We start from the raw sequence: 22,622 nt of genomic DNA on the forward strand, positions 1-22,622 counted from the left end.
ATTCTATGTATGGTTTTATTTGGAGAGATTGAATTTAGTGATGAAGAGGGTACTCTGAGTTGAGGTGGAAGCATACAAAAATCCAATCAGTGTTTAGAAAAGAAAAAGTTTGTAGTATTTGGTGTCCAAAGTGTGGGGGAGGGAAGGGAAAATAAAGTCGGAAAAATAAAATGGAATAAATAATGGGCAGGTGAAGATCTGGCTAAATAATGGCTTTACCAAATATTTTTAGCCCTATTCGACATTTTTTAACATTCTTTTTTTACATTATAAATATAGCATAAGCCTATTATCAGAAAGTATACAATTCATTTTTCCTCATTTTTCCCCACTTTTCAATCCTTTCTTTTTTTTTTTTAAGATTTTATTTATTCATTCATGAGAAACACAGAGAGAGAGAAAGAGAGAGAGAGAGAGAGAGAGGCAGAGACACAGGCAGAGGGAGATGCAGGCTCCATGCAGGGAGCCAGACATAGGACTTGATCCCAGGTCTCCAGGATCACACCCCAGGCTGCAGGCGGCGCCAAACTGCTGCGCCACCAGGGCTGCCCTCAATCCTCTTTCTCAGAATTTGACGTATATTCCTCCAGACCTTTTCCTATATACTTAGGCATAGATAGATGTTTGACATTTGTTTGCTGGATCATTTATTTTATAATTTGCTCTTTTCACTCAATAATATATAATGGACAGCTTTCCATGTTACTGTATTTGCATATGCCTCATTTTTTAAAAAAAGATTTTATTAATTTGAGAGAGAGCATGAGAGAGAGAGGGAGAGAGAATGAGCAGGGGGTAGGGTAGAGGGAGATTCAGATTCCCCACTGAGCGGGGAGCCTGATGTGCGACTTCATCCCAGGACCTGGGGACCATGACCTGAGCCAAAGGCACATGCCCTGTCTCATTTTTTTAAGGACTGCATAATTCACTATAATTTATTTAGTATTTCCCATTGATGATGGAAACTGAGATTTTTTTTTCCAATTTCTAGCAAAAGTAACTAAGAACAGGATCCAGGACCCACATGTTTAAATATATGCTTAAGTTACGCAAATCAAATTGAACAGATGGGGGACTGAAAAAAATCACTGGTTCCTAATGCTGGGATCTAAGGGTGGGGCTGTACTGGAAATGGCAACCACTTTTCTTTCTTTCTTTTCTTTCTAAAAATTTATTTATTTGAGAGTGGGGAGGGCAGTGGGGTAGACCCTGCCTCACCTTTCATCTGGTGCTGTGTGGGCAGTTGTCTAGAGTGAGAGGGGAAACGTGTTGTTATGAGGAATAGTGAAAACTTAGTTGCCCTAATAAGATTCAAAACTGGGACCTCAGAGTCCAGGACGCAGCCATCACCAGGAGCCAAGTAGCCGCATCATGCCCTTCACTGCTCTTGGATACGCACGTCATACGATATGCTTTAATATGGCCGTAGTTCCCTGAGACCGTAGGATCCATGGCAAATAAATGTGATGAACAAACCTTCCTCTATGAAGTTTCAGCTGAATCATGAAGGCATTTTCACATGATTGCATCCACTACAGTCAGAAGCACCGTGTTTAGTTCTGCTACTTTTAAGATACATTTCCATTTCTCTAATTTCATGCATCCCATAAATCTGAAGTTGATAACATTAAAAAGAAGGGAAAAAATGGAATAGGGAGAAAGTGCACAGGTATGTTTATTTTAAGTAGTTAAAAAAATTGGTCTATTCTGGGGGTCATAGGATATTTTACTTCCAAAGTTAATCCTTCTTTGTGTTCGACTCTGTGTTTTTTTTTTTTTTCCAGCTTTATCGAAGTGTAATTGAAAAATGAAAAATTGTAAGTGCCTGGGTGGCTCAGTGGTTGAGTGTTTGCCTTTGGCTCAAGTTGTGATCCCGGGGTCCTGGGATCGAGTTCCACATTGGGCTCCTGCAGGGAGCCTGCTTCTCCCTCTGCCTATGTGTTTCCTTTCATGAATAGATAAATAAAATCTTAAAAAAAAAAAAGAAAAAATGAAAAATTGTATATATTTAAGGTGTGCAACTTGAGACTTTATTTTGAAAATAATTTCTTCACCATAGCATTAAATAGAGTATATGGAATAAGAAAGAAAGGCAGCTGTGGAATGTTAAATACAGAGAAAAGGGGGTTGCTTTTCTTCTTTACAAAAGTATTTCGCAACGTATGCATAAGTAGAGAAAATGGTATAATGGACCGCCATGTTCTCATCTGCCATGTTCTCATCACCCAGCTTTAGTAAAAATAGAGAAGATAGTTTACTTTTTAGCGTACATTGTATCACTGAAAATGTTTATGCTCCTCAAGAATTTCTGTCTTATGGTACATGCCAAGAAGAGGCTTCTAGATTTAGTCTCTTTCGGTCATCCTAGGATTCTTTCTTTCCCAGGGCAAAAGGAGAAATTCGGAAAAGAATGCCATGTAGGGCATAAGGGCTCCCAATTGGCCTGATCTGCTTCCCAAGCAGGTGATTGGGGTAAGCGCTGTAATAGCCCTGTGGCTGGCTGTAGGCTCTGTTGGGAAGCTGAGAAAAGCAGGGAAAGGGAACAGACAGAAGAGGAACTGGGAGTAGGAATCAGAGTTGAGAAAAGGAGAACAATTATGTGTGATGTAAAATGGTAGTATTTACACAGGGAACATGAACATGACAATTCAGCCCCAGCTCTGTCACTGATGAATTCTGTGCCTGGGAGGGTATCTCTGGTTGGTGGTCAGTACCATGGTAACAATGCTATTGTAATTTTTAATGATCTCAGAATATTTCCTTTTTTTTTTGGAATATTCCCTTTTAATTCAGATTTTTGCCTTCACTTCTGCAATTATTATTATTATTATTATATTATTATTATATTATTATAAGAAGCAGGGATAGGACATCAACATGTGGTTTTCCAACCTGAAAATAGGAAATTTTGGGGATATCACAGCGGTCTCAGCTTTTGAAGATCTGTCATGTAGATGAAGGGTTAGATATTTTTCCTTTGGGATCCCAAGGTATAGAATAAGACTAATAGTAAAAAGTTTTAGAGAAATAAATTTTTATTCCATATGATGAAGACATTTCTATCAATGAGACCAATTCAGAAACTTAGAAAGCTGTCTCCCTGGAATGTTAGGAGGTTTGAGCTAGAAGGATTTCCACCTCGGCATTATTGACATTTTGGGTCAGATAGTTCTTTGATGTGGCATGTTGTCCAGTGCATTACAAGATGTTTACCAACACTGGTGGCTTCCACCTTCTAGCTGCCAATAGTACCCCTGACTTGTGATGATGAAAAATGTCTCCAGACATTGTTAAATAACCCCTGAAGGGTTATTGGAGGTCAGAATTGCTGGCAGTTGAGAGCCATTATGCTAGGTCAATACTTGCCCAACACAGCTTATAAGTGCTCTTAGGATGGTGCTAATGTGCGTCATTACGATGCTCTAGGATGAGAAGGGAAAATTAGGAGGCAGAAGAAAAGGTGAGGGGTCACAGTGCCTAACTCGTATTCTGGGGACTCTGAGCTTTTGGGACCTAGCTTCATGAATATCATCACCTAAAATATATATTTTTTTTTGCCTACTCAACTAAAATCCTTTTTGGGGTTCCGTAAGTTATTTTGGCTGCTATGAGTTCTTGAATACTGTTATGTGGTAGAAACCTTTGAAAGAGAATTTGATTCATTTTCAAATTCATAATTATTTTCCGTATTTGGAGTCATCTACTCCCAAATAATAGGGTTTGGATATGAATCAAAAGAAAAGGTAGGATAGCAGTATAAGGATAAAACAAGTTAAACAAGAGTGAAAATGATATAAGAATATTCTCAGATACTTGACATTTTTTGTCATGTGAATGAAAGATTATTATATTTTTTTTTTCCTGTGGGATCCTGAGGCGTGAGAATAGGAAGAACATTATTCTTTGAGAACAAATGATGGTTTAGTGCCTGCTTTGGGAAATAGGATGTGTTTGCCTGGGTGGTGGGGAGGCAGTAAAGCTCCTCATCTCTTGGGTATGCTCAGCACTCCTGAGTCTCCTTAAGAGCAACCTGCTGTAGCAAAGGACCATCACCTACTGCCCTGACTCTGGTGGTGGCCTGGTGAGCCCTCAGCACTAAGCCTCTAAGCCAGGGCAGGCTCATTTCAGAAGATGCAAGTCCATGAGTGCGTTGGATAGAGGCAAAGAGGTTGGATGCTTGGAATTCTGTATTCATCCCAGTTTTCTGTCTTTCTTACTTTTTTCAATTAAAAGATTCTTCTTTATTCCTTCTACTTCTTTCAGGCTACTTCTTTAGTTTTCTTAAAGGAATATGCTCCTTTGAAAATTCTCTGAGAAAAAAATGAGAAAGAAAATGCATTTTTCTTTGGACCTAAAATAGTTTGGAAAATACTGCTAGAGATACATCACTCTTAGAAATTCATAGTGCTGGGATCCCTGGGTGGCTCAGCAGTTTAGTGCCTGTCTTTGACCCAGGGTGTGATCCTGGAGTCCCGAGATTGAGTCCCACATCGGGCTCCTGGCATGGAGCCTGCTTCTCCCTCTGCCTGTGTCTCTGCCCCTCTCTCTCTCTGTCTATGTCTATCAAGAATAAATAAATAAATAAAATCTTTAAAAAAAATAAATTCATAGTGCCTCTTAACATATTACTAGTTCTGAGAAGTTGACCCATTTGCTTATTCAATTTTAATAAATTTTATTCAGCCATTTACTAACACTTTCTCACTTTCCTTCTTTTGGGTGTTGATGTAAACTAACTAGTCTTTTCGCTTTGGGGACCAAACTCTTTCTGCTGCTTCTACTTATTTTCACTCCAAATGCCTGACATTGTCTTTGCCTGGGCAACCCTTCTCATCTTTCCCAACTCATCTCAATGTCACTTCTTGAGAAGCCTTCAGGGATTCTTCATATTAGGTTGTTTCTTGATCTTTTCCTCTTATAAGCACCTGTGTACTGTCTTCAATGCTATTGTAGTTAGATTATTTGCTTAATGCCTACTTTACTCCTAATCAGAAGGTCCAGGAGCCCTTTCAAAGATGCATTCACAGCATAGTGTCTGGGACACAGAGTAACCCAATTCAAATCTGTTGAAATAGTGAAAAACACCTAATATATAACTAGTTTTTGGGACCTAGCTCCAGAAATACTTTGTAGATAGATGATCTTTTCCTCTTTTTTTTTTTTTTTTGCATACTCTGGAAGATGAAGCTGGAAAAAAGGAAGTTACAGATTAAAAAGAAAAAGAAGAAATGCTTATGGCTGAAATGGCTTTCAGTTAAAGGTTAGGTTGCCAATTCTGAGTCTAATCTGTAGGGTCAGAAGCTTTTCTTAAGCTCAGAAGAGGCCAGGGGAATGTACTTATGAATTTGGTTGCAGGAGAAACACCAAAGGCAAAGGAAAACAATCCATGGGTAACATCTGGGCAGATACAATAGGTCCTTTTTCATCTCCTAAGCCTCATTCCCTGGGCTAGCAGTGGTACATCCCTTGTTCCTAATTTCCATGCTTACCTGACAAATGCTATCAATGTTTCTTAGGAAATAGGTCTTCTTTTTGCAAGTTTTGGTTTTATAGTCACATTTTATATGTTCTCATCCTATTTTAAATATCACTTTTTTTTTTGTATCTGTAGCTCATAGTTTAAATTGTAACAATAGTTGGCTTCCGCAAAAAAAAAAAAAAAAAAAAAAAAAAAAGTTAAGGCAAAGGAAGTTCTTTTCATCAGGCCATCTGTGTATCATGTACTTGTGTAGGCTTAGGAAATGGTCTGTAGCCTTCCCAGATTTTGGGGGGTTACTGGCTAGCTCGCTCCTACTATCCCTCAAGGGAGTTTCTATTTTCATAAGAGGGAAAAGAGGCAAATCTTGCTGCTGCCTAGGAATGAATTTGAGCAAAGCAAACATTTTTCAGCTAAATTTTACATCATGCTATTATGTAAATTATGTTAATTTATTGTCTTTTCCTGCCATTTCTTTCTTTTTGTCTCATTACTTCGATTTGGCACTTACATGTAAAATGCATGCTTCTCAAACATTTTCTCTGGGTATTTCCCTTAAGGGTTCCTGTGAAATAAAGCAGAACAAAGCAATTTCCCATTTGCTGATTCCCACTAAAAAGTGTGTAAACACTTTATCTTTGTTAAGGATAATAATCCCTACTAATTAAGTGCCTAAGAAGTTCTTTCACAAAATTTGAAAATATTATAGTTAAAATTTTTATTGTATTCCTATGAGACATGTATTGTTCATCCTATATGATGCAGGAAATAATGTGCCTCAGGTTAAATTACATGTCCAAAGTCACACAGCTGATGATGGCACAGGTGAGATATAAACATGGACCACCCTGGCAGAAAGGCATGCTGCTAGCTAGCTGTTTTATACTCTCTCCCGCCTCACCATCCATCGATGTTTAGGGAATTCACATTTTTCTTTCTTTTTTTTTTTTTTCTTAAGATTTTATTGAGAGAGTGTACACACAAGCAAGGGAGGGACAGAGAAAGAATCTCAAGCAATCCCCACGCTGAGCACAGAGTCCGATGTGAGGATTGATCCCATGACCCTGAGATCATGCATGACCTGAGCTGAAATCAAGAGTTAGATGTTTATCTGACTGAGCCACTCAGGTGCCTCAAGGACTTTTATGTTTCTGAAACTCCTATTGTTTCTGGAAAGCCATGTTGCTGGAGTCCAGCAACAAAACAGGATTGCTATTTAGGAGAGAAATTTACTGAAACTATGAAAATGTTAAGAGAAGGACACAATTGAAAGTTTTGGATTGTCTGTACTATTAGCTTTTCTCTGTTGTGGAGAGTTAAAGGTTAACCTCTGCTGCTAGAAAAAAATCTAATGCTTATTTTCATATACTGTGCCAATGTACAGGAAAATCAAATTATAAATTCAGTAGTTTGACTTTTATTTCTAAAAATGGAGATAAAGCTTTTAAAGCTGAAAATACAAAAAATATTTACAAAATATAAGATACAGAAGTACTATCATATGTCTTACAATTTCAGTTAAAGTTAAACTAATTTTTGAATACTGATTTAATTAGGAATCCAGAAGTTGGAATTTTAATTACTTAAAGTGCTACAGTGTTTCTTATACTGACACTGACTTCTTACACAAGAAAGACATGCTACTCTGGTAGGTTTTCCTAGGAAGTTGTGATTGTTTTCTGCTAATGCACCTGGAATTCTCTCCAGCAGAACCTCCAGGCAGGTGTTTGCTGACAGGACTGATGGTGATCAGAGGCCACTGTGCAGTGTTTAGATGGTGGATTTTGGAATCCAACAGCCTGGATTGGAGGCCTAGATCCCCCACTTAGTACTATAACCATTGACCTACTTCTTTATTAAATGTGGTCCATAATAGTAACTTCTCTTTGCAAAATTATTCTGAATCTTTTTTTTTTTGTAGTAAGGAAACTATTTTTATTTTTTATTTTTTTTAATAATACATTTATTTTTTATTAGTGTTCAATCTGCCAACATACAGAATAACGCCCAGTGCTCATCCCGTCAAGTGCCCCCCTCAGTGCCCGTCACCCATTCACCCCCACCCTCCGCCCTCCTCCCCTTCCACCACCCCTAGTTCGTTTCCCAGAGTTAGGAGTCTTTATGTTCTGTCTCCCTTTCTGATATTTCCTACCCATTTCTTCTCCCTTCCCTTCTATTCCCTTTCACTATTATTTATATTCTTAATTAGAAAGACGTAATCAAGTGCTAAGCATGGTGCCTGGCATATAGTAAGTTCTCAGTAAGTTTGTAGCTGTTATGGTTCTTATTTCAGAGAATGACTGAAGAACCAAGACAGGATTGAACTGGGTTGTTTTGTTTTGTTTTGTTTGCCTCATTCTGCAGCATGGAGTAACTAAGTCCTGGCCACAGATTGGTTTAGAAACAGTCATTTGAGGGAACTGAAGATTTGCCTCCTGTGGTCGACTAGCCTGTAGGATGAGTGCCTTGGGTTGGGTTTCCTGGGAAACAGACTGAAAGGTAAAGATTTTCCTGAGGGAGGTTTTGGGAAGTGTGCTCGCTCGGGACAACATCTATTAAGGAGTAAGGGACTGAGAACACAAGGTAAAAGTTGAACTGTGCTAAAGTCTCAGCAGAGGCCTCAGCAGATCTGATAGGAGTTCTGCATAAAATGACAGTTCAGTGTTTTCATATGTTGCAGTCATGAGGCCAAAACTTTGTGCTCTCCAGCTGATCAGTCTTTGGAGGTGAGATATCTCCAGAGAGAGATACTAAGACAGAGGCATAGAAGCTTCCTTCTATGGCTAGCAGTTCCTTGGGGGGTGGGGAGGTGCTCAATAAATGAGCTCTGCTGGAAACACTTGAAACAGGTGGGAGATTGAGGAATTAGTGTTTTGATCCTGAAAATTGGGAGGCTGGTGGGGGTGGGGTGGGGGAAAGGAAGATCTGAGCAAGGCACCAGTTTCCACCACAAGTAACATTTAAATGTATTTATTTATTAGACATATTTATATTCATTTATATATTTATAAATATATAAAAACTGTAGTAAATATATATTTTGTGAGAAAATTCTTTTTTAAAACTTGAAATTAAATATGAGACACATAAAAAATCCTAGCTTATCTAAACTCATTGAACTTTAAAAATTTATAGTCCAAGGGGATTAAGAGGCACAAACTTCCAGCTATAAAATAAATAAGTTACAGAGGTAAAAAGTGTAGCTTGGGGAATATTGCCAATAAGATTGTAATAACTTGGGCAGCCCAGGTGGCTCAGTGGTTTAGCACTGCCTGCAGCCCAGGGTGTGATCCTGGAGACCTGGGATCGAGTCTCCTGTCAGGCTCCTTGCATGGAGCTTGCTTCTCCCTCTGCCTGTGTCTCTGCCCCTCCCCCCCGCCCCCTCTCTCGTTCGCTCTCTCTGTGTCTCTCATGAATAAATAAATAAAATTTTTTTAAAAAAAGATTGTAATAACTTTGTATGGTGACACATGGTGATTATACTTATTGTGGTGAGCATTTTATAATGTATATAATTGTCAAGTCACCATGTTGTATCTCTGAAACTAATATAATATTGTATGTCAACTCTACATCAATTAAAAAAACAACTTCTAGCCCAAACACCAACTTTGGTTTTTTTGCTTATGGTTGGGGAGATGGGATATCTAAAGGGTAGATTCTTTAAGGGATCAAAGTAACCAAAGTAACACAATTGATGACAAAGTTAGATCCAGAATTCACATGTTCAGGTTCTTCTTCCTCTTTGGACCTTTATGGGCTTAAAGTCTGGGTTTTATATTTTGTTCTTCAACTCTAGTAATGGATCTTTAGCAGTGTTTTTCAGTCATGCTCTATAATTACCAACGTTTGGATTTTCTACCAAAACAAATCTTGTAGTAAGGTATGCTTTCACCTAATTTAGAGAAGCAAATCAGAGATGACTTTAAAAAATCCCAAACCTAAGAAAGCATGAAAATTACTGCTTCGTATGAAATGTTGCATCTCCTAGTAATTACCTGAGATGGACATTAATTATGGTTGTTGATATTTTTCATGGATTCTCAATTAAAGAAATAATGTAGAATCTGCTTTTTTTTGTGGAAGTAACTGATTGAAGCTTGCATGAATACTTCTATATCCTTTCATTGTTATTTGTATTCAGAAACACACATGTGCTTTCCTGACATCTGTATTCTAAGTTGTGTGATTCATTATTTTTAAGCTGGGATAACCTGATTTCACATATTTTTCCATGAGTCAGAGGCAAGTCTAGCTGTTAGTTTGTTATTGTCTGTACTTTTACATAGCAATCCTGCACTTGCCATCATTCTTCTGCTTTGTATTTTTAATCTCTTAACCAGTCACTTTGGGAATAGTCTTTCCAGTTTTCAATGAAAACCAGACGAGAATGGTCATGGATTCCGTAAAGATTAGTAAAGTTTTTGTTATTATTATTTATTTCATTTCATGGGTTTAAGTACAACCAGGAAGTCTGCATCAGTTGTTTTGATCTTGGGTTTTGCTTTCATTTGTGTAATTCTTTAAAAAAAATGTTTTTCTCTAGGGCTTCACAAATCTTTTGCTTGGGCAGCTTAGAAACTCAGCTGGGATAGATGATAGATTAGCAAGGCAACAATGTGTCTTAACCATAGACCAGACACAGTGGTGGAAATTACCCCAAAAAGGTCACAAATGTTCGTGAAACATAACAGGACATCTGAACTCTGTGAAAATTCAACATCATCTAACTGCTTTAGTTTGGCTTTTCTTCCAGGGGAAAAGAAAATAGTCCTTCAGTGCCTAATGAAAGCCTGCATGATAAATATGAACCTAAATAGGTCAATGTATTCAGAGAAAACCAACTGTTTAATATTAAACTTGATTTATCCTATTGGTATTTTTAGATGCCTCCTTCTACCTAAGTACAAAAGAGAACATGGTGAATAAAATCTCCTTTCCTGACTCACATCTCCTTCCGGCTACTGCCCCATTTCCCAATTCTTCGGTTCTGTGTCTCTCATTTTCTCTTAAATCCACCAACTTTTTACCCACAGCACCCTAGAAAAACATTTCCAAGGTCAGCAATGACCATGTTATTGCTGAGTCTGGTGGTCATTTTCCAGTCCTTAATGGACTTGACCTCTCAGCAGTGTTTAGCACAGCTGATCAATTACTTTATTGAAACATCCAACTCACCTGGTTTTTCTCCTCATTTTCTGGCTTCACTCAGGCTCTTTTTGCTGTTTCTTGTCACCCCCATGACCTCTAAATATCAGAACACTCCAGTGTCCATTCCTTGAATTCCCTTTCCTCTCTAGTTACACTCATTTCTCTGATGATCTCATGCAGTCTTATTGAGGCATCTGGTTGTTATCATCTCCCAAATGTATATTTCCAGCCTTGCCTCCAACTCTAAAATTCAAACTCATGTATCCAGTTGTCTGCCAGAAACTTCCACTCAATGTATCTAAAAGACATCTTAACAAATCTAAAACTGAACACCTAACCCTAAGCCTCCCAAATTCATTTCACCCACAGCCTTCCCCACCTCTGTTAAGACCAACCTCATTGTTCCAGGCTGCACAGGCTGGAAACCTGGATATTATTCTTGATTTTTATTATTTTTTAAATATAGTTAGTAATCTATCCACACATTTTCTTGGCTCTGCCTTCAGAACATGTCCACCATTTCCACAGAGGCCCCCTGGTCCAGTATACTACCATCTGGATAGCCTGCTAACTGGTCTCCCTCTGTCTGCCATTGTTCACCTACCATTTAATCTTAACAAGCATCCTAGAATGATTATTTTAAAATGAAAATCAGATCATGCCATTTTTCTGTTCTAAATTGCCCAGTTTTCACCCTGAGTTCTACTTAATGCCTATTGACTTGCATCTGTATAAATGTGTGTGAGTGTGTGTGTGTGTGTCTATGTGTGAGACATATACACACATAGTGGAAGGGGGGAAATCACTGGCTGGGATACACTAAGAAAAAGGAAGGATGGTTAGGAGACAATGTCAGGAAAGTCATGAGGAGTCAGACTATATGGAGTTTATAGGACATTATAAAGACTTTGGATTTTACTTTGAGTGAGGAGGGGCCATTGGAGGCTTCTGAGTAGAGGGATGGCATGGTCTGACTTACTTTTTAGTAAAGTTACTCTTGCTGCTGTGTTAAGATTAGATGAAGGGAAATTAGCAGAAGTAGTAAGATCAGTTAGGAGACTGTTGTTGGGCATCCAGTTGAGGTGTGGTAGTGGCTTACACCAGGGTGGTGACCGTGGGAGCTGGTGAGAAATGGTCAGATTCGGAGTATATTTTAAGTGAGTGCTAACAAGATTTCTTGATAGACTAGGTATGGAATGTGCAATAGAAAGTCAAGGTTATCCTCCAAGTGTTTGATCTGAGCAACTGGGACTTCATTGAGAAAGGGAAGGCCATGGGAGAGCAGGTCCTAATGAGCATTTGTAGAGCTCAGTTTTGAAATGTAAATTTGCAATGGCATTCAGTGTGCTTTCATTAAATATTTGCTGGGCTAGCCAACAAAGTCGCTAATCTCAGCAATCTCAACTCTACTTTCCACTGTGCTAGGGCTATTCCGGAATGTAAAGCCCTTCTGTCCCCACCTGTACTTGTCTTTGGGATTTTGAAGGAGTAGTTGCCTGGCTTGTAGTTAGAGTACTATGATCCTGAGGGTCAGATTATTCCATATACAGATGTGAACACACAATTCCTCTTTTTCTTTCTTTTTTCATCATAAGCTGAACCCTGGCTTCCTTCTGTTGCCTCTGAGCTCTATTGTGAGGGAAAGATGGGCTTGCTTCTCAAGGTGATCCATTTTATGAAGGCAGTGGGATTCAAGCTGCATGTTTCTTTCCATCAGTTTCCCATCAACCATCTCATCCACATTTCACGGTGCCAAATTCTGCTGACACCTCTCCATTGTTGTTATCATACCCTGTGTTATTTTTGCTGTTTTAGTTTGTGTTTTTAAAACCCTAAACTGTCATTTTAGTGTTTTGTTTTTTTGAGGGAGTTGAGATAAATACACACATTCCATCACAGTTCATAAACATCTCATTTACATATTCTGCTAGAATCTTTCTAAGATGGAGTCTATTTTTTTCATGCAAATATACAAGTAAACACTATTTTTTTCTTCAAGTAAACAAGTAGACATTAAAATATTGTATTTGTCAAAATGTTTACAGTCATGATGTTACATTAATTGTGATGGGTTCTGTGCTCCTGGCTCGTTATCTCCTCTCTTACTTTTAGAACAGTCCTCATTTGTGAAATTGCATGAGCTCCTAGTATAGTCGCTGGAAAACTTTGGATTCATGTGTTGAATGTATGAATAAATTATAGAAGAAATACCCATTGTTGAAGTCCTTATTCACTCTCAGGTTAATTCTCCAATATTTAACTGAACTGATATTTGAATGCATACCCACTATGGGTAAAATGCTATGGAATTTACAGTATGGACTTAGAAATACTTCTTGATCTAAAGACTTTGTAAATGTATATTAATACAGAGAAAAATTCCATAAAGTTAAATAAGTGGGCTGTAATAAAGGGCATAAAAGTCAAATATTTTAGGGGTTCAGGGAAGTGAGGAATTTTCATGGTGGGGAAAATCGATTTCTTCATGAGAGTGGTGGCATTTGAGATGTGTCTTAAAGAATTGCTAGAGTTCAATATGAGAATAGGAATGGAATCATTCTAAATAAGTAGACTAGTAAGTGGGAATGTGAGAGGCTAGGGAAATATATTAGCTGATCCATGTTGGCTTAGGGGATTAGAGGGGCCAAGGAGGAATATGGAATATAAAGTTGGAAAGGATTTGGAACAGATGTGATTGGCTATAGACTGTAGGAAAGAATGTGGGTGTTTTTCCTTAGGAGGACAAAAAAGGTTAATCAATAAGAGATTGCTGTAATCAGACATTTTCTTTGATAAGATTGTTTTAGAGGACTTGAAAATTGATTGAATGCTGGCAGGAACAGATATATATGATATTCCTCTGAGACTTAAGCCTCTGTTCTGATAAGGGCATAGGTTCTATGTTCAAACATAAGAGAATCAGAAAGAGAGGACAATTTGGGAAGATAATGAGAATTTTAAATATGGTACATTTAGAGTGAATTTCAGATGGAGACGTATAGCGGGCATAAAAACTAGAGCTTTGGAAGAAGGGGTTAAAAATAAGACCTGACAATAATGATTAAAGACTCTTAATATTCTGTGACATTTTCTCTGGCTTAACAAGTTTGTTACATTGAAAATATAGTTTTTTTTTTTTAAAGAAAATATAGTATTTAATATAGTAACATCTCCTTTAGAATCATTTTTATTTGTTATTGCAAGGCTCTTGATTTAAAAACAAACACATTGTGGCTTTTAAATTTCTTTTCCATGTTGAATAAATCATTGTGCAATGACATCATTTTTACATTTAGTTCTCAAATGTAAGATGATTATGTAATATCTGTTTATATTTTTGTGGGACTGTTATAAAATCATTAGTCATCTGAGCACTTTAAAAAGTCAATGCCATATTGAACAAATAATTTGAAGGAAAGCACTTTTACTCAAGGATATCAAAATAGAAATTCCCCCAGGTCTATTCTTACAAATTTCATCACTTCATTTTCTTACTCTTAAACTGGGTGATGTGTATTTTGGTACATATATTATCATAACATGAACCATACTCTTTCTCTACATCTAGGAAACTTAAGTGAGACTAAATTGAGACTCAGCAATGTCTTATTGTTTACATTATAAATTACGTTTTAAAAATATATAAAAATTATAAACATTACAAAGGCTAATAATAAATTTTTAAAAGGAGATGTATATGAGTTCTCATTTTCTGCCTTCAATTTTGCTTCCCAGAAGTTAATATTCCTAATGCTGTATTATGTGTTCTCTTCAACTTATTTCTCTATAAAAAAACCCACTCATAACTGTTTTTTAAATAATGTGAGCTTAACTACACATATTATCCTGAAAATTTTTATTTTTTTATTTTTTTATTTTTTTTTATCCTGAAGATTTTTAAACTGAAAACTTGTTATAAGCATATTTCCTTATTAATGTTCTAGGAGAGGTAGAGAGCCATAGATATCTGTATTTTACTATCTCTTCCTTTTGAGAATTTTTTTTTTTATTTTTTAGCACTATTAGAAATATAGTGAGGAGACATATCTAGAAAGAAGGTGCTATGGTCTATGGCAAAAAGGTTACTGCCTAAGTTTTCCTCTAGGATTTTGATGGTTTCCTGTCTAACATTTAGATCTTGAATGCATTTTGAATTAATTTTTGTGCATGGTGTAAGAAAGTGGTCTTGGTCTGGTTTCATTCTTTTGCATACTGCTGTCCAGTTTGGGATGTGTGTGTATACACACACACACACAGGAATATTACTCAGCCATAAAAAGAATGAAATCTTGCCATTTGCTATGACATAGATGGAGCTAGAGTGTATCATGCTAAGCAAAATAAGCCGGAGAAAGACAAATACCATGTGATTTCACAAAACAAAGGAGCAAAGGGGAAAAGAGAGAGACAAACCAAGAAACAGACTCAGAACAATAGAGAACAAACTGATGGTTACCAGTGAGGAGGTGAGTGAGGGGGATGAATGAGATAGGTGTTGGAATTTAAGGAGTGCACTATGCCATGATTAGTGCCAGGTGATGTATGGACGGCTTGATTCACTACATTGTATACCTGAAATGAATATAACACTATGATAACTAACTGGAATCTGAATAAAAACTTTTTTAAAAAATAAAGAAATTGAAAGATAGTGAGGAAGCATTAAAGAATCACTACACTACTGTTTAAGCAACATTTTTGGGCAATGCTACTAGAATATGATTCTAAGATCTCCAGTCATTGTTTCAAACCACACATGCTGAAACCATTCTGTATGTACAGGCCTCCTTCAAATTTGAGGCAATATGACTGGGCAAAGACTATATTAAATTCTGTGTTCTTATTCCTAGCGAGTTTAAGAAAGTATCAGTAACTTATAAAGGTATTAATCCCAGAGTTTGAGAGAAACAATACTATGTTTTATCTGTTCAAAATCAGATCAACTTAAAAACTGTACTGATATATATGGCCAGCATCACAAGAGGGAGGTTTGTAAGCTTCTTCAGGACCTGTGGGGATGTTATCACATGCAAGTATCTTTTACAATGTTTGCGTTGAAAGAATGGACTAGAGAGATGAATATTTGGGAAGATACATGTTTTCCATTAGTTGAAAGAATGGACTAGAGAGATGAATATTTGGGAAGATATATGTTTTCCTTTAGAATATGAGATTATATCAAGCCAGATATGCACTCAGACGTATCAAGACTAACTTTTTTTCTCTCTATTCTGATGCCTTCTTGGCTTAGATCTTCTTTTTATGATCTAAGAGTTAGTTTACAATGAGGGAAACATCAAGTGTGACACATAGGCAAACAGATTGGTAGCCTGGAACTCTGTTGGGGTTCTTGCTTTCTGCTAGCTACAACTTTTACTGCATAGAGGCTCTGGCCAGCATTAAGTAGTATGAAGTAAAAAATGATGGGTGGCTTTTACAGATCACACCATCTTACTAATGGAATAATTAATATGTTCTCATTCGAAAACCTATTGATCTTGGAGTTATTAGAAACCAGAATGCAAATGAAATCAATATTAGAGTCATAATTATAATGAAATACCATTTTAATAGTACAAATAATATTTAAATAATATAATTTCATAATATTTTATCTTAATATTTTTATCATACTAGCAATAATTCCATATCACATCAGTTCCCAATCCTGAACGTATATTAGATCATGAACTATTAGTATGTTTGTGATTTCTTGTGAATACCTACATTTTTATTTTAGGGCTTTCACTGATTTCCAAGCTACCTTTCTTGTTTGACTGTGAATTCTTTACATTTCTCCACAGTGTCTTCACCTCCCTTTATTTCCTCTTATAGCATCCCAGTGTGACCTACATTAGTTGGTTGACACAGGGAGCTTGAGGATTTTAGATTTGCTTTATGCAACCCATTCTCTATCACAGGGCCCCCAGAACCATGTCTGTGCTTTGACTTCAGCTCATATTTCCCCTTCATTCTTATTGTTGTACATCTCTTCTAGTAATCTTCAACAAATAACTTCTTCCTCCTACTCCAGTTGATTTTTCATGTGACCCTTACCCATTTTCCATGTTTGCCTTAGAGGAGACCGTGACTTGCCATAGTTAAGAACTATGTAGTCAGACACACCTGGACTGAACTCTGTCTTCTCTTCTTACTAGTTGTGTGATCTTGGGAAAAGTTCATATTTTTAAGTCCCAGTTATTCAGTTTCTTTAACTATAAAAGACAGCTCTCCAGAGGTTATTGTAAGATTTTGGAAATAAAGCACTTAGCACTGCCTTTGGCACATGGTACTCAGTGAAAGCATGGCAACCCAAGTTTTGAGAAGTTAGCATTGGAAAAAGGGGACTCATTTCTCTAAAAATCAGGAAAGGATAAGATATTGTGTGATAAGAAATTAGGACAATTGAAAGAGCTTTTATCATACAGTTAAAAATAATAGTGTGTATAAAGTTCTTATCCATAACCCCTAAGTTAGATGTGTTTTCAGAATTTAGAATTTTGTAGATTTTAAAAGGTATGTATGTTTTATATATTATATAAGTTCTCTAGCAGGTTATGGGGTAAGATTCTTAAGCAAATAGATACTTCTGTAGGAAAACACTTCTGTATGAATTTTTGTACAGAGCTTTTAGTCTCCCACTATTACCCTCCCATAAATTCAAGTCAGATAGTGCCACCAAATGAGTTCTGAAGCTTACTTTTCACAACATTTGAACCTGAGGATTATGGATAAGAGATTGGGATTCTGAAAAATAAAAGGTGATTCTACATTTTCTTATTGTGAACCAAAAATTATCCTCTCATTTCAGTGATGTGGGTGTTTTCTACATTTCCTAAACATGGGGCCATGTATACTTTTCTTCTATTTCTACACCTCATTCCCCTTCCCAGGTGCCCTTGCCAGTTCACTCCAGTTTATTTCTTCTGAGAATTAAAGGAGGGAATGAAATAGAACTCTTTCAGTAGGAGTTCCTTGTTGGACATGGAAAATTCCGGTCACATTGGGAAATGTTTTGTTTCTTTATTCCTGGAATTTGTTAAAATGTGAAGTGTATAATAATATCTGGAGAGAAAAAGACATTAAAATCATTAGTCTCCATCTCTTCCTTTGTGGTTAAAAGCTCTGTCCTCTTAAATATCTTAATTCAAAAGGTATTTAGACAATATTTGTGATATGCTAACAATTTTAGATTATGTGTATTTTTATATATATATACTTATGGGTTTTTAGAGCAATGTATATTGTCTTATTGACTGATCAGTGTTGCTTTTTTCCTCCACTAATGAGGATCTATATTGATTTTTAGTTCATTACTTCCTATTTTCTATTGATTCTGGGGACTTGCTATGAGAATGAAAATTGTAATTGAATCATAGTTTGGTAATACATAATTATTACTCAGAATACTCAGAAATGATTCTAGTTTTTTTGTTTGTTTGCTTTTTAGTGTCCTACTGAAACCAAAGCAACATTTGGGGTCCACCTTAAAATAGTAGGAGATTGGACAGGTATGTAGAGCATAGAGTTTTAAGTTATACGCTTTGAAAATAATCAGTTATACAATAGTTCACATGTGTTTAAGTGGTAGGACTACTAGCACATATAGAAATGTATATATGTTCTCAAGCTGTTGTTTTGTTTTCTCTTTTCTTATACAGTTTTGATAGTCATATTTTCTTCTTGTCAGATAGATTTTTGGAATTCAGATACTTTGGATACCCACAATTGTTTATAATGTTTTGATTGCTGTGCTTATAAATCATCGGTTTCTGCCTACTTGTCAGATGCATGGGCAATAATGAGAAGAATGAAATGTGTTTTTTTTTTTTTAAAATATATGATTTTAAAATCAGTGATTGGTTTTACTCTAAAACTAATAAACACCTGGGATTAGGATTTATATTGAGATTTAAAACTTCCAGTCTTGCATGATTGTTTTGTGATATTACCTATGTGTGTATAGCAACTGCACAGCATGTTTGGAAGAGTGGTCACTTTTAATAGCAAATCTATTAGTGATTTGTTACTCACTTATTTAGTAAAAACTTGTGTATTCCCTGAAAGGTGCTTTGTATTAAGAGTTCTGAGTGAATAAAAGAAACATTATTCATTCTTCTGTTCCTCTGGTCCAAAGAGTGATTGACAAGTGAGTGCTCAGTAAATGTTAACTTATTGGCTAGTTGCTTAGCTTGGATGCTCAAAAGGAAGGATGCAAGTATAAACACTAATGCAAGTATAAATAAAAATATTTCCTAATTGAGTGCTAAATTGGAGCAGGGAATCAGAAAAAGATAGATTTAGTGTAGTCTGGGGTTCTAGGAGGAGCTTTATAGAGAAGACAGAATTTGAGCTGAACCTTGAAAATCAGGCAAATGAAGAAGGAAGGAGGTCATTTTGGTAAAATTCACAGCGTTGTCAAAAACCAGGGATGGTAATGCATAAACCATATATGAGAAAAGTGAGTGAGTCAGCCTAGCAGAAGCAAAGATTTTATTCTGGGGAGTCCTAGGGAAAAAGCCATTTAACATCAACTCAGTGAAGATCTTGAATGCCTTGACAAAATATTAGAATAACTTAGAGATGCTAGAGAACTTTTGAAAGATTTGGAACACCATAACAACAATAGTATTAATAATTTGTTAGTTGGATGGATTACAGTGAAGGAAAGGACTTACTGGTACTGGAAGGCAGAGGAGAAGAGTCAGTGGAGGTGTGGGAATGGAAAGAGGACTAAAAGGAATGGATTTGCAAGCACAGGTCTGAGAAGCTAGCACTGGAAAGGGGACTAATTTCTGTACAAATTAGGACAAGATATTATGTAATAAAGAGATATTTTAGGAAGAAGGATAGTTGAAAGAATTTATATCATACAGTTAAAAATAATAGTGTGTATAAATTCTGTATCTATATAAAGGGCAGCCAGTTTGCCATTGGAGACTTGATAAAAATGGAGAAAATATGCTACATGGTATTTAATGGGCAAACAATGAAATTAATTGAAAGATCTTTGAGCAGTAATGACCTATTTGGAAATGTGAAAAATCAGGCCTCAATAGAAATAGTTTATTTGATTGCATTCAAGAGAGATAATGGTAGCCCCTTGTTTAAAAAACACTGGTATAGTATGAAAATAGTGATTCTCAGGATACACCCAGAGCTTGTTGATATAATCATAGCTGTTTTGCACTATTTGACAAATGAGTAAAGTTCTTCTTTGGTAAGAATCCCAATAAACTAAGAACTAACTTCAGTAATGAATGGTAATTGATAAAATTCTATATCTGAAGGGAAACAAGCACAATGAAGATATAATTTAATTCATCATGGTAAGGAGAAACTTCATGATGGATTATTACTAGCTATTGTTCACAAATTTCTTCATAAAGTTATTTTCTATTGTCAGTTGCTCATTAAAGAAATGGTTTCATCATTTATTTCAATCTTTTCTGTTAGGAACACTTTAGTTTTAATTTTATCCTCCTTTTTAATGTACTGTGCCATTGAGGGAGAAATAAGATCATTCTATTCAGAGTTCAGTTCCAGTCAGATGCTTTTCAATTAATAGACCTTCTTGGTTGTTGACTTTAAATATTTGTTGACTTGGAAAAAAAATGTCAAACATTCATGCATAAAACTCCTAAATAGCTCTGCCACTATCTGGCACTTTACTTCAAAAAAAGGTTTAGCTGTCTTAAAACAATGGAATTATAATTATGGAAGGAAAACTGGGAACATTACTCCTAAGATCAAGGATCATTAGTTGTTGGTGTTTTTTTTTCTTTTTTTTTAAGATTTTTTATTTATTTATTCATGACAGACACACACACACACAAAGAGGCAGAGACACAGGCAGAGGGAGAAGGAGGCTCCTGCAGGGAGCCTGACGTGGGACTGGATCCCGGGTCTGCAGGATCACACCCTGGGCTGAAGGCAGCGCTAAACCACTGTGCCACGGGGGCTGCCCTGTTTTGTTTTTTTGTTTTTTTTTTTCTTCTGTGAAAATTAATTAAAACGTAGTATTAAGAGCAGTAGAGGTAGGAAATAACAAAGGGGTACTTAAAAGTTGAATATCAGAGGTCTGCTTTTCTAAACTGACAGATATTTTATAGTTAGATTTTCTTCCCAGAAATATGTTCTGCCCTGGGCAGGTCTAAAGAACAGGTTAAGATTACCCCATGGATGATCTTTCCAAGATTAAGCAATGATCCCCAGCAGCAAAGTGACCAAGAAGCAGTTTAAGCAGCTACATAGCACAGAACAAGGAGGCCTTAAAGTTTTAGATTTATTGTCTAGCTTTTTATTTTAATCAAGACTCTTGTTGCATCCCTTAAGTATGTGAAAAAGACTCATTAAGTTTGGAAGACTCTTCAAACCTCAAACACAGTTTAGGTTTTCCCATAAAATGATCATGATAGAGTGAGTAGAGTGACTTACTCAAGTGGATTTATCATTGAATTAATATTTTGTTGCTTTTCTAGAATCAGTCTTACTTTTCAGTTTTAAATACATGGTCACAGATTGCCTATCGGCTTCATTATCATTCTAACTATCCAAAATGTTTTGTTACTTTCTGTATTAGGTGTCATTACTATTGAATAATGTCTGCTGGTTTTTTTAGTGCTCTAAATAGCAGCTTACTCTAGAGAGGTTAAGTTTTACTACAAAAACATTATATGCATAATATCCACATTGAAATTAATCTAAAGATTTTATAATTTTTCCATTTGATAATTAATGGATTGACAACTGGATAAGTATGCTACAGAGGACTTATTTTATGAATCACATAATAGCTTTTCTTTGAATCTGTGGTATCAATTTCCATTAATTTATTATCTATTGAAAATCTTGCTACAATCAGAAGATATGGTTCACTTTGAGGGTCAAAAGTGAGAAAACAGGGCCAATATAACATCATGGATTTGCCTTAATTACCTAACACATTGATACTTATAGTACAAATAGCCTTAGATAGAACTTTAGTTAAAGACTAGACCAAAAAAGAGGTGATAATTCTTTCTCTGTTTATTTCTCTGTCACTGAATTAGCCAGGTACATTTTATGCTTCATCTAGCTGATTGTTTAGGAAAAGATTAAAACAAAATATGTGTAATGCACTTAGTGTTTTTTTTTAATTTGAGGAACTCTTTATAAAGCAGATTATGATGACACGAATTATAATAATGTTATTATTTTATAATGAGAACATGTTTTGGAACAATTGTGACTTTACCATATGTATCTGTGAATGGCTTTTGGTGGCTGTAAAAAAAGCAAAAAATTAAAGTATTCCTATTGAATACCAACCTTATTTTGGAGGACATGCCCAAAATCCAGATCCAAAATAAGTTTGAGCAAACTGACTTTTTTTGAACAACACAAATCATACTTGGATATATAAAATATCTGGGTTTTATATAATGCATGTTCATGCAGTGTGAGCTTTAGTTTAAACGCATAATGAATATAAATTATCAATTGCTACATCTACAAAAGAGTGACTAGAAATACTTTTTGTTGTTGTTGATTTGATTAGCAAATTATAATGGTTAGTCATTTGTGGAAGATAACATTTAAACTATTTGTTATTTTGGCTAATAATTATTTACTAAACACCTACTTATACTGGGCAGTGCATGTGTCTGGGGATATACCATTGGCCAAAACAGCCAAGCTCTCTGCTCTCCTAGAGACTATATTCTAGTCAGTAGAGATCTCCAATAAACAAACAAACTAAAACAAACCAAGGTATAATATATTAGATAGTGCTAGATGGTCTGAAGAAAAATAAAGTTAAGGGAGTACTAATGATGAAAGGTGGTAGTACTGTTTTAGATAGGGTGTTTAGGGGACACCTGAGTGGCTCAGCAGTTAAAGCATCTGCCTTTGGCTGAGGGTGTGATCCCGGGGTCCTGGGATCGAGTCCCACATTGGGCTCCCTGCATGAAGCCTGCTTCTCCCTCTGCCTTTGTCTCTGCCTCTCTATATCTCT

At 36.1% G+C, this 22,622-nt stretch overlaps 1 protein-coding gene across 4 annotated transcripts in view; it reads left to right on the forward strand.

Moving 5' to 3' along the window:
* Positions 1-22,622, forward strand: part of NOX4 (NADPH oxidase 4) — a 161,439-nt gene that overhangs the window by 67,859 nt on the left and 70,958 nt on the right. For all 4 annotated transcript variants that reach the window (XM_038568349.1, XM_038568350.1, XM_038568351.1 and 1 more), the window contains one exon: positions 18,078-18,138. In XM_038568349.1, the coding sequence (XP_038424277.1) occupies positions 18,078-18,138 (61 nt within the window). The remainder of the gene's footprint in view (positions 1-18,077; positions 18,139-22,622) is intronic.

This window comes from Canis lupus, chromosome 21 (genome assembly GCF_011100685.1).
Source record: "Canis lupus familiaris isolate Mischka breed German Shepherd chromosome 21, alternate assembly UU_Cfam_GSD_1.0, whole genome shotgun sequence".
In the NCBI taxonomy this organism is placed as follows: Eukaryota; Metazoa; Chordata; class Mammalia; order Carnivora; family Canidae; genus Canis; species Canis lupus.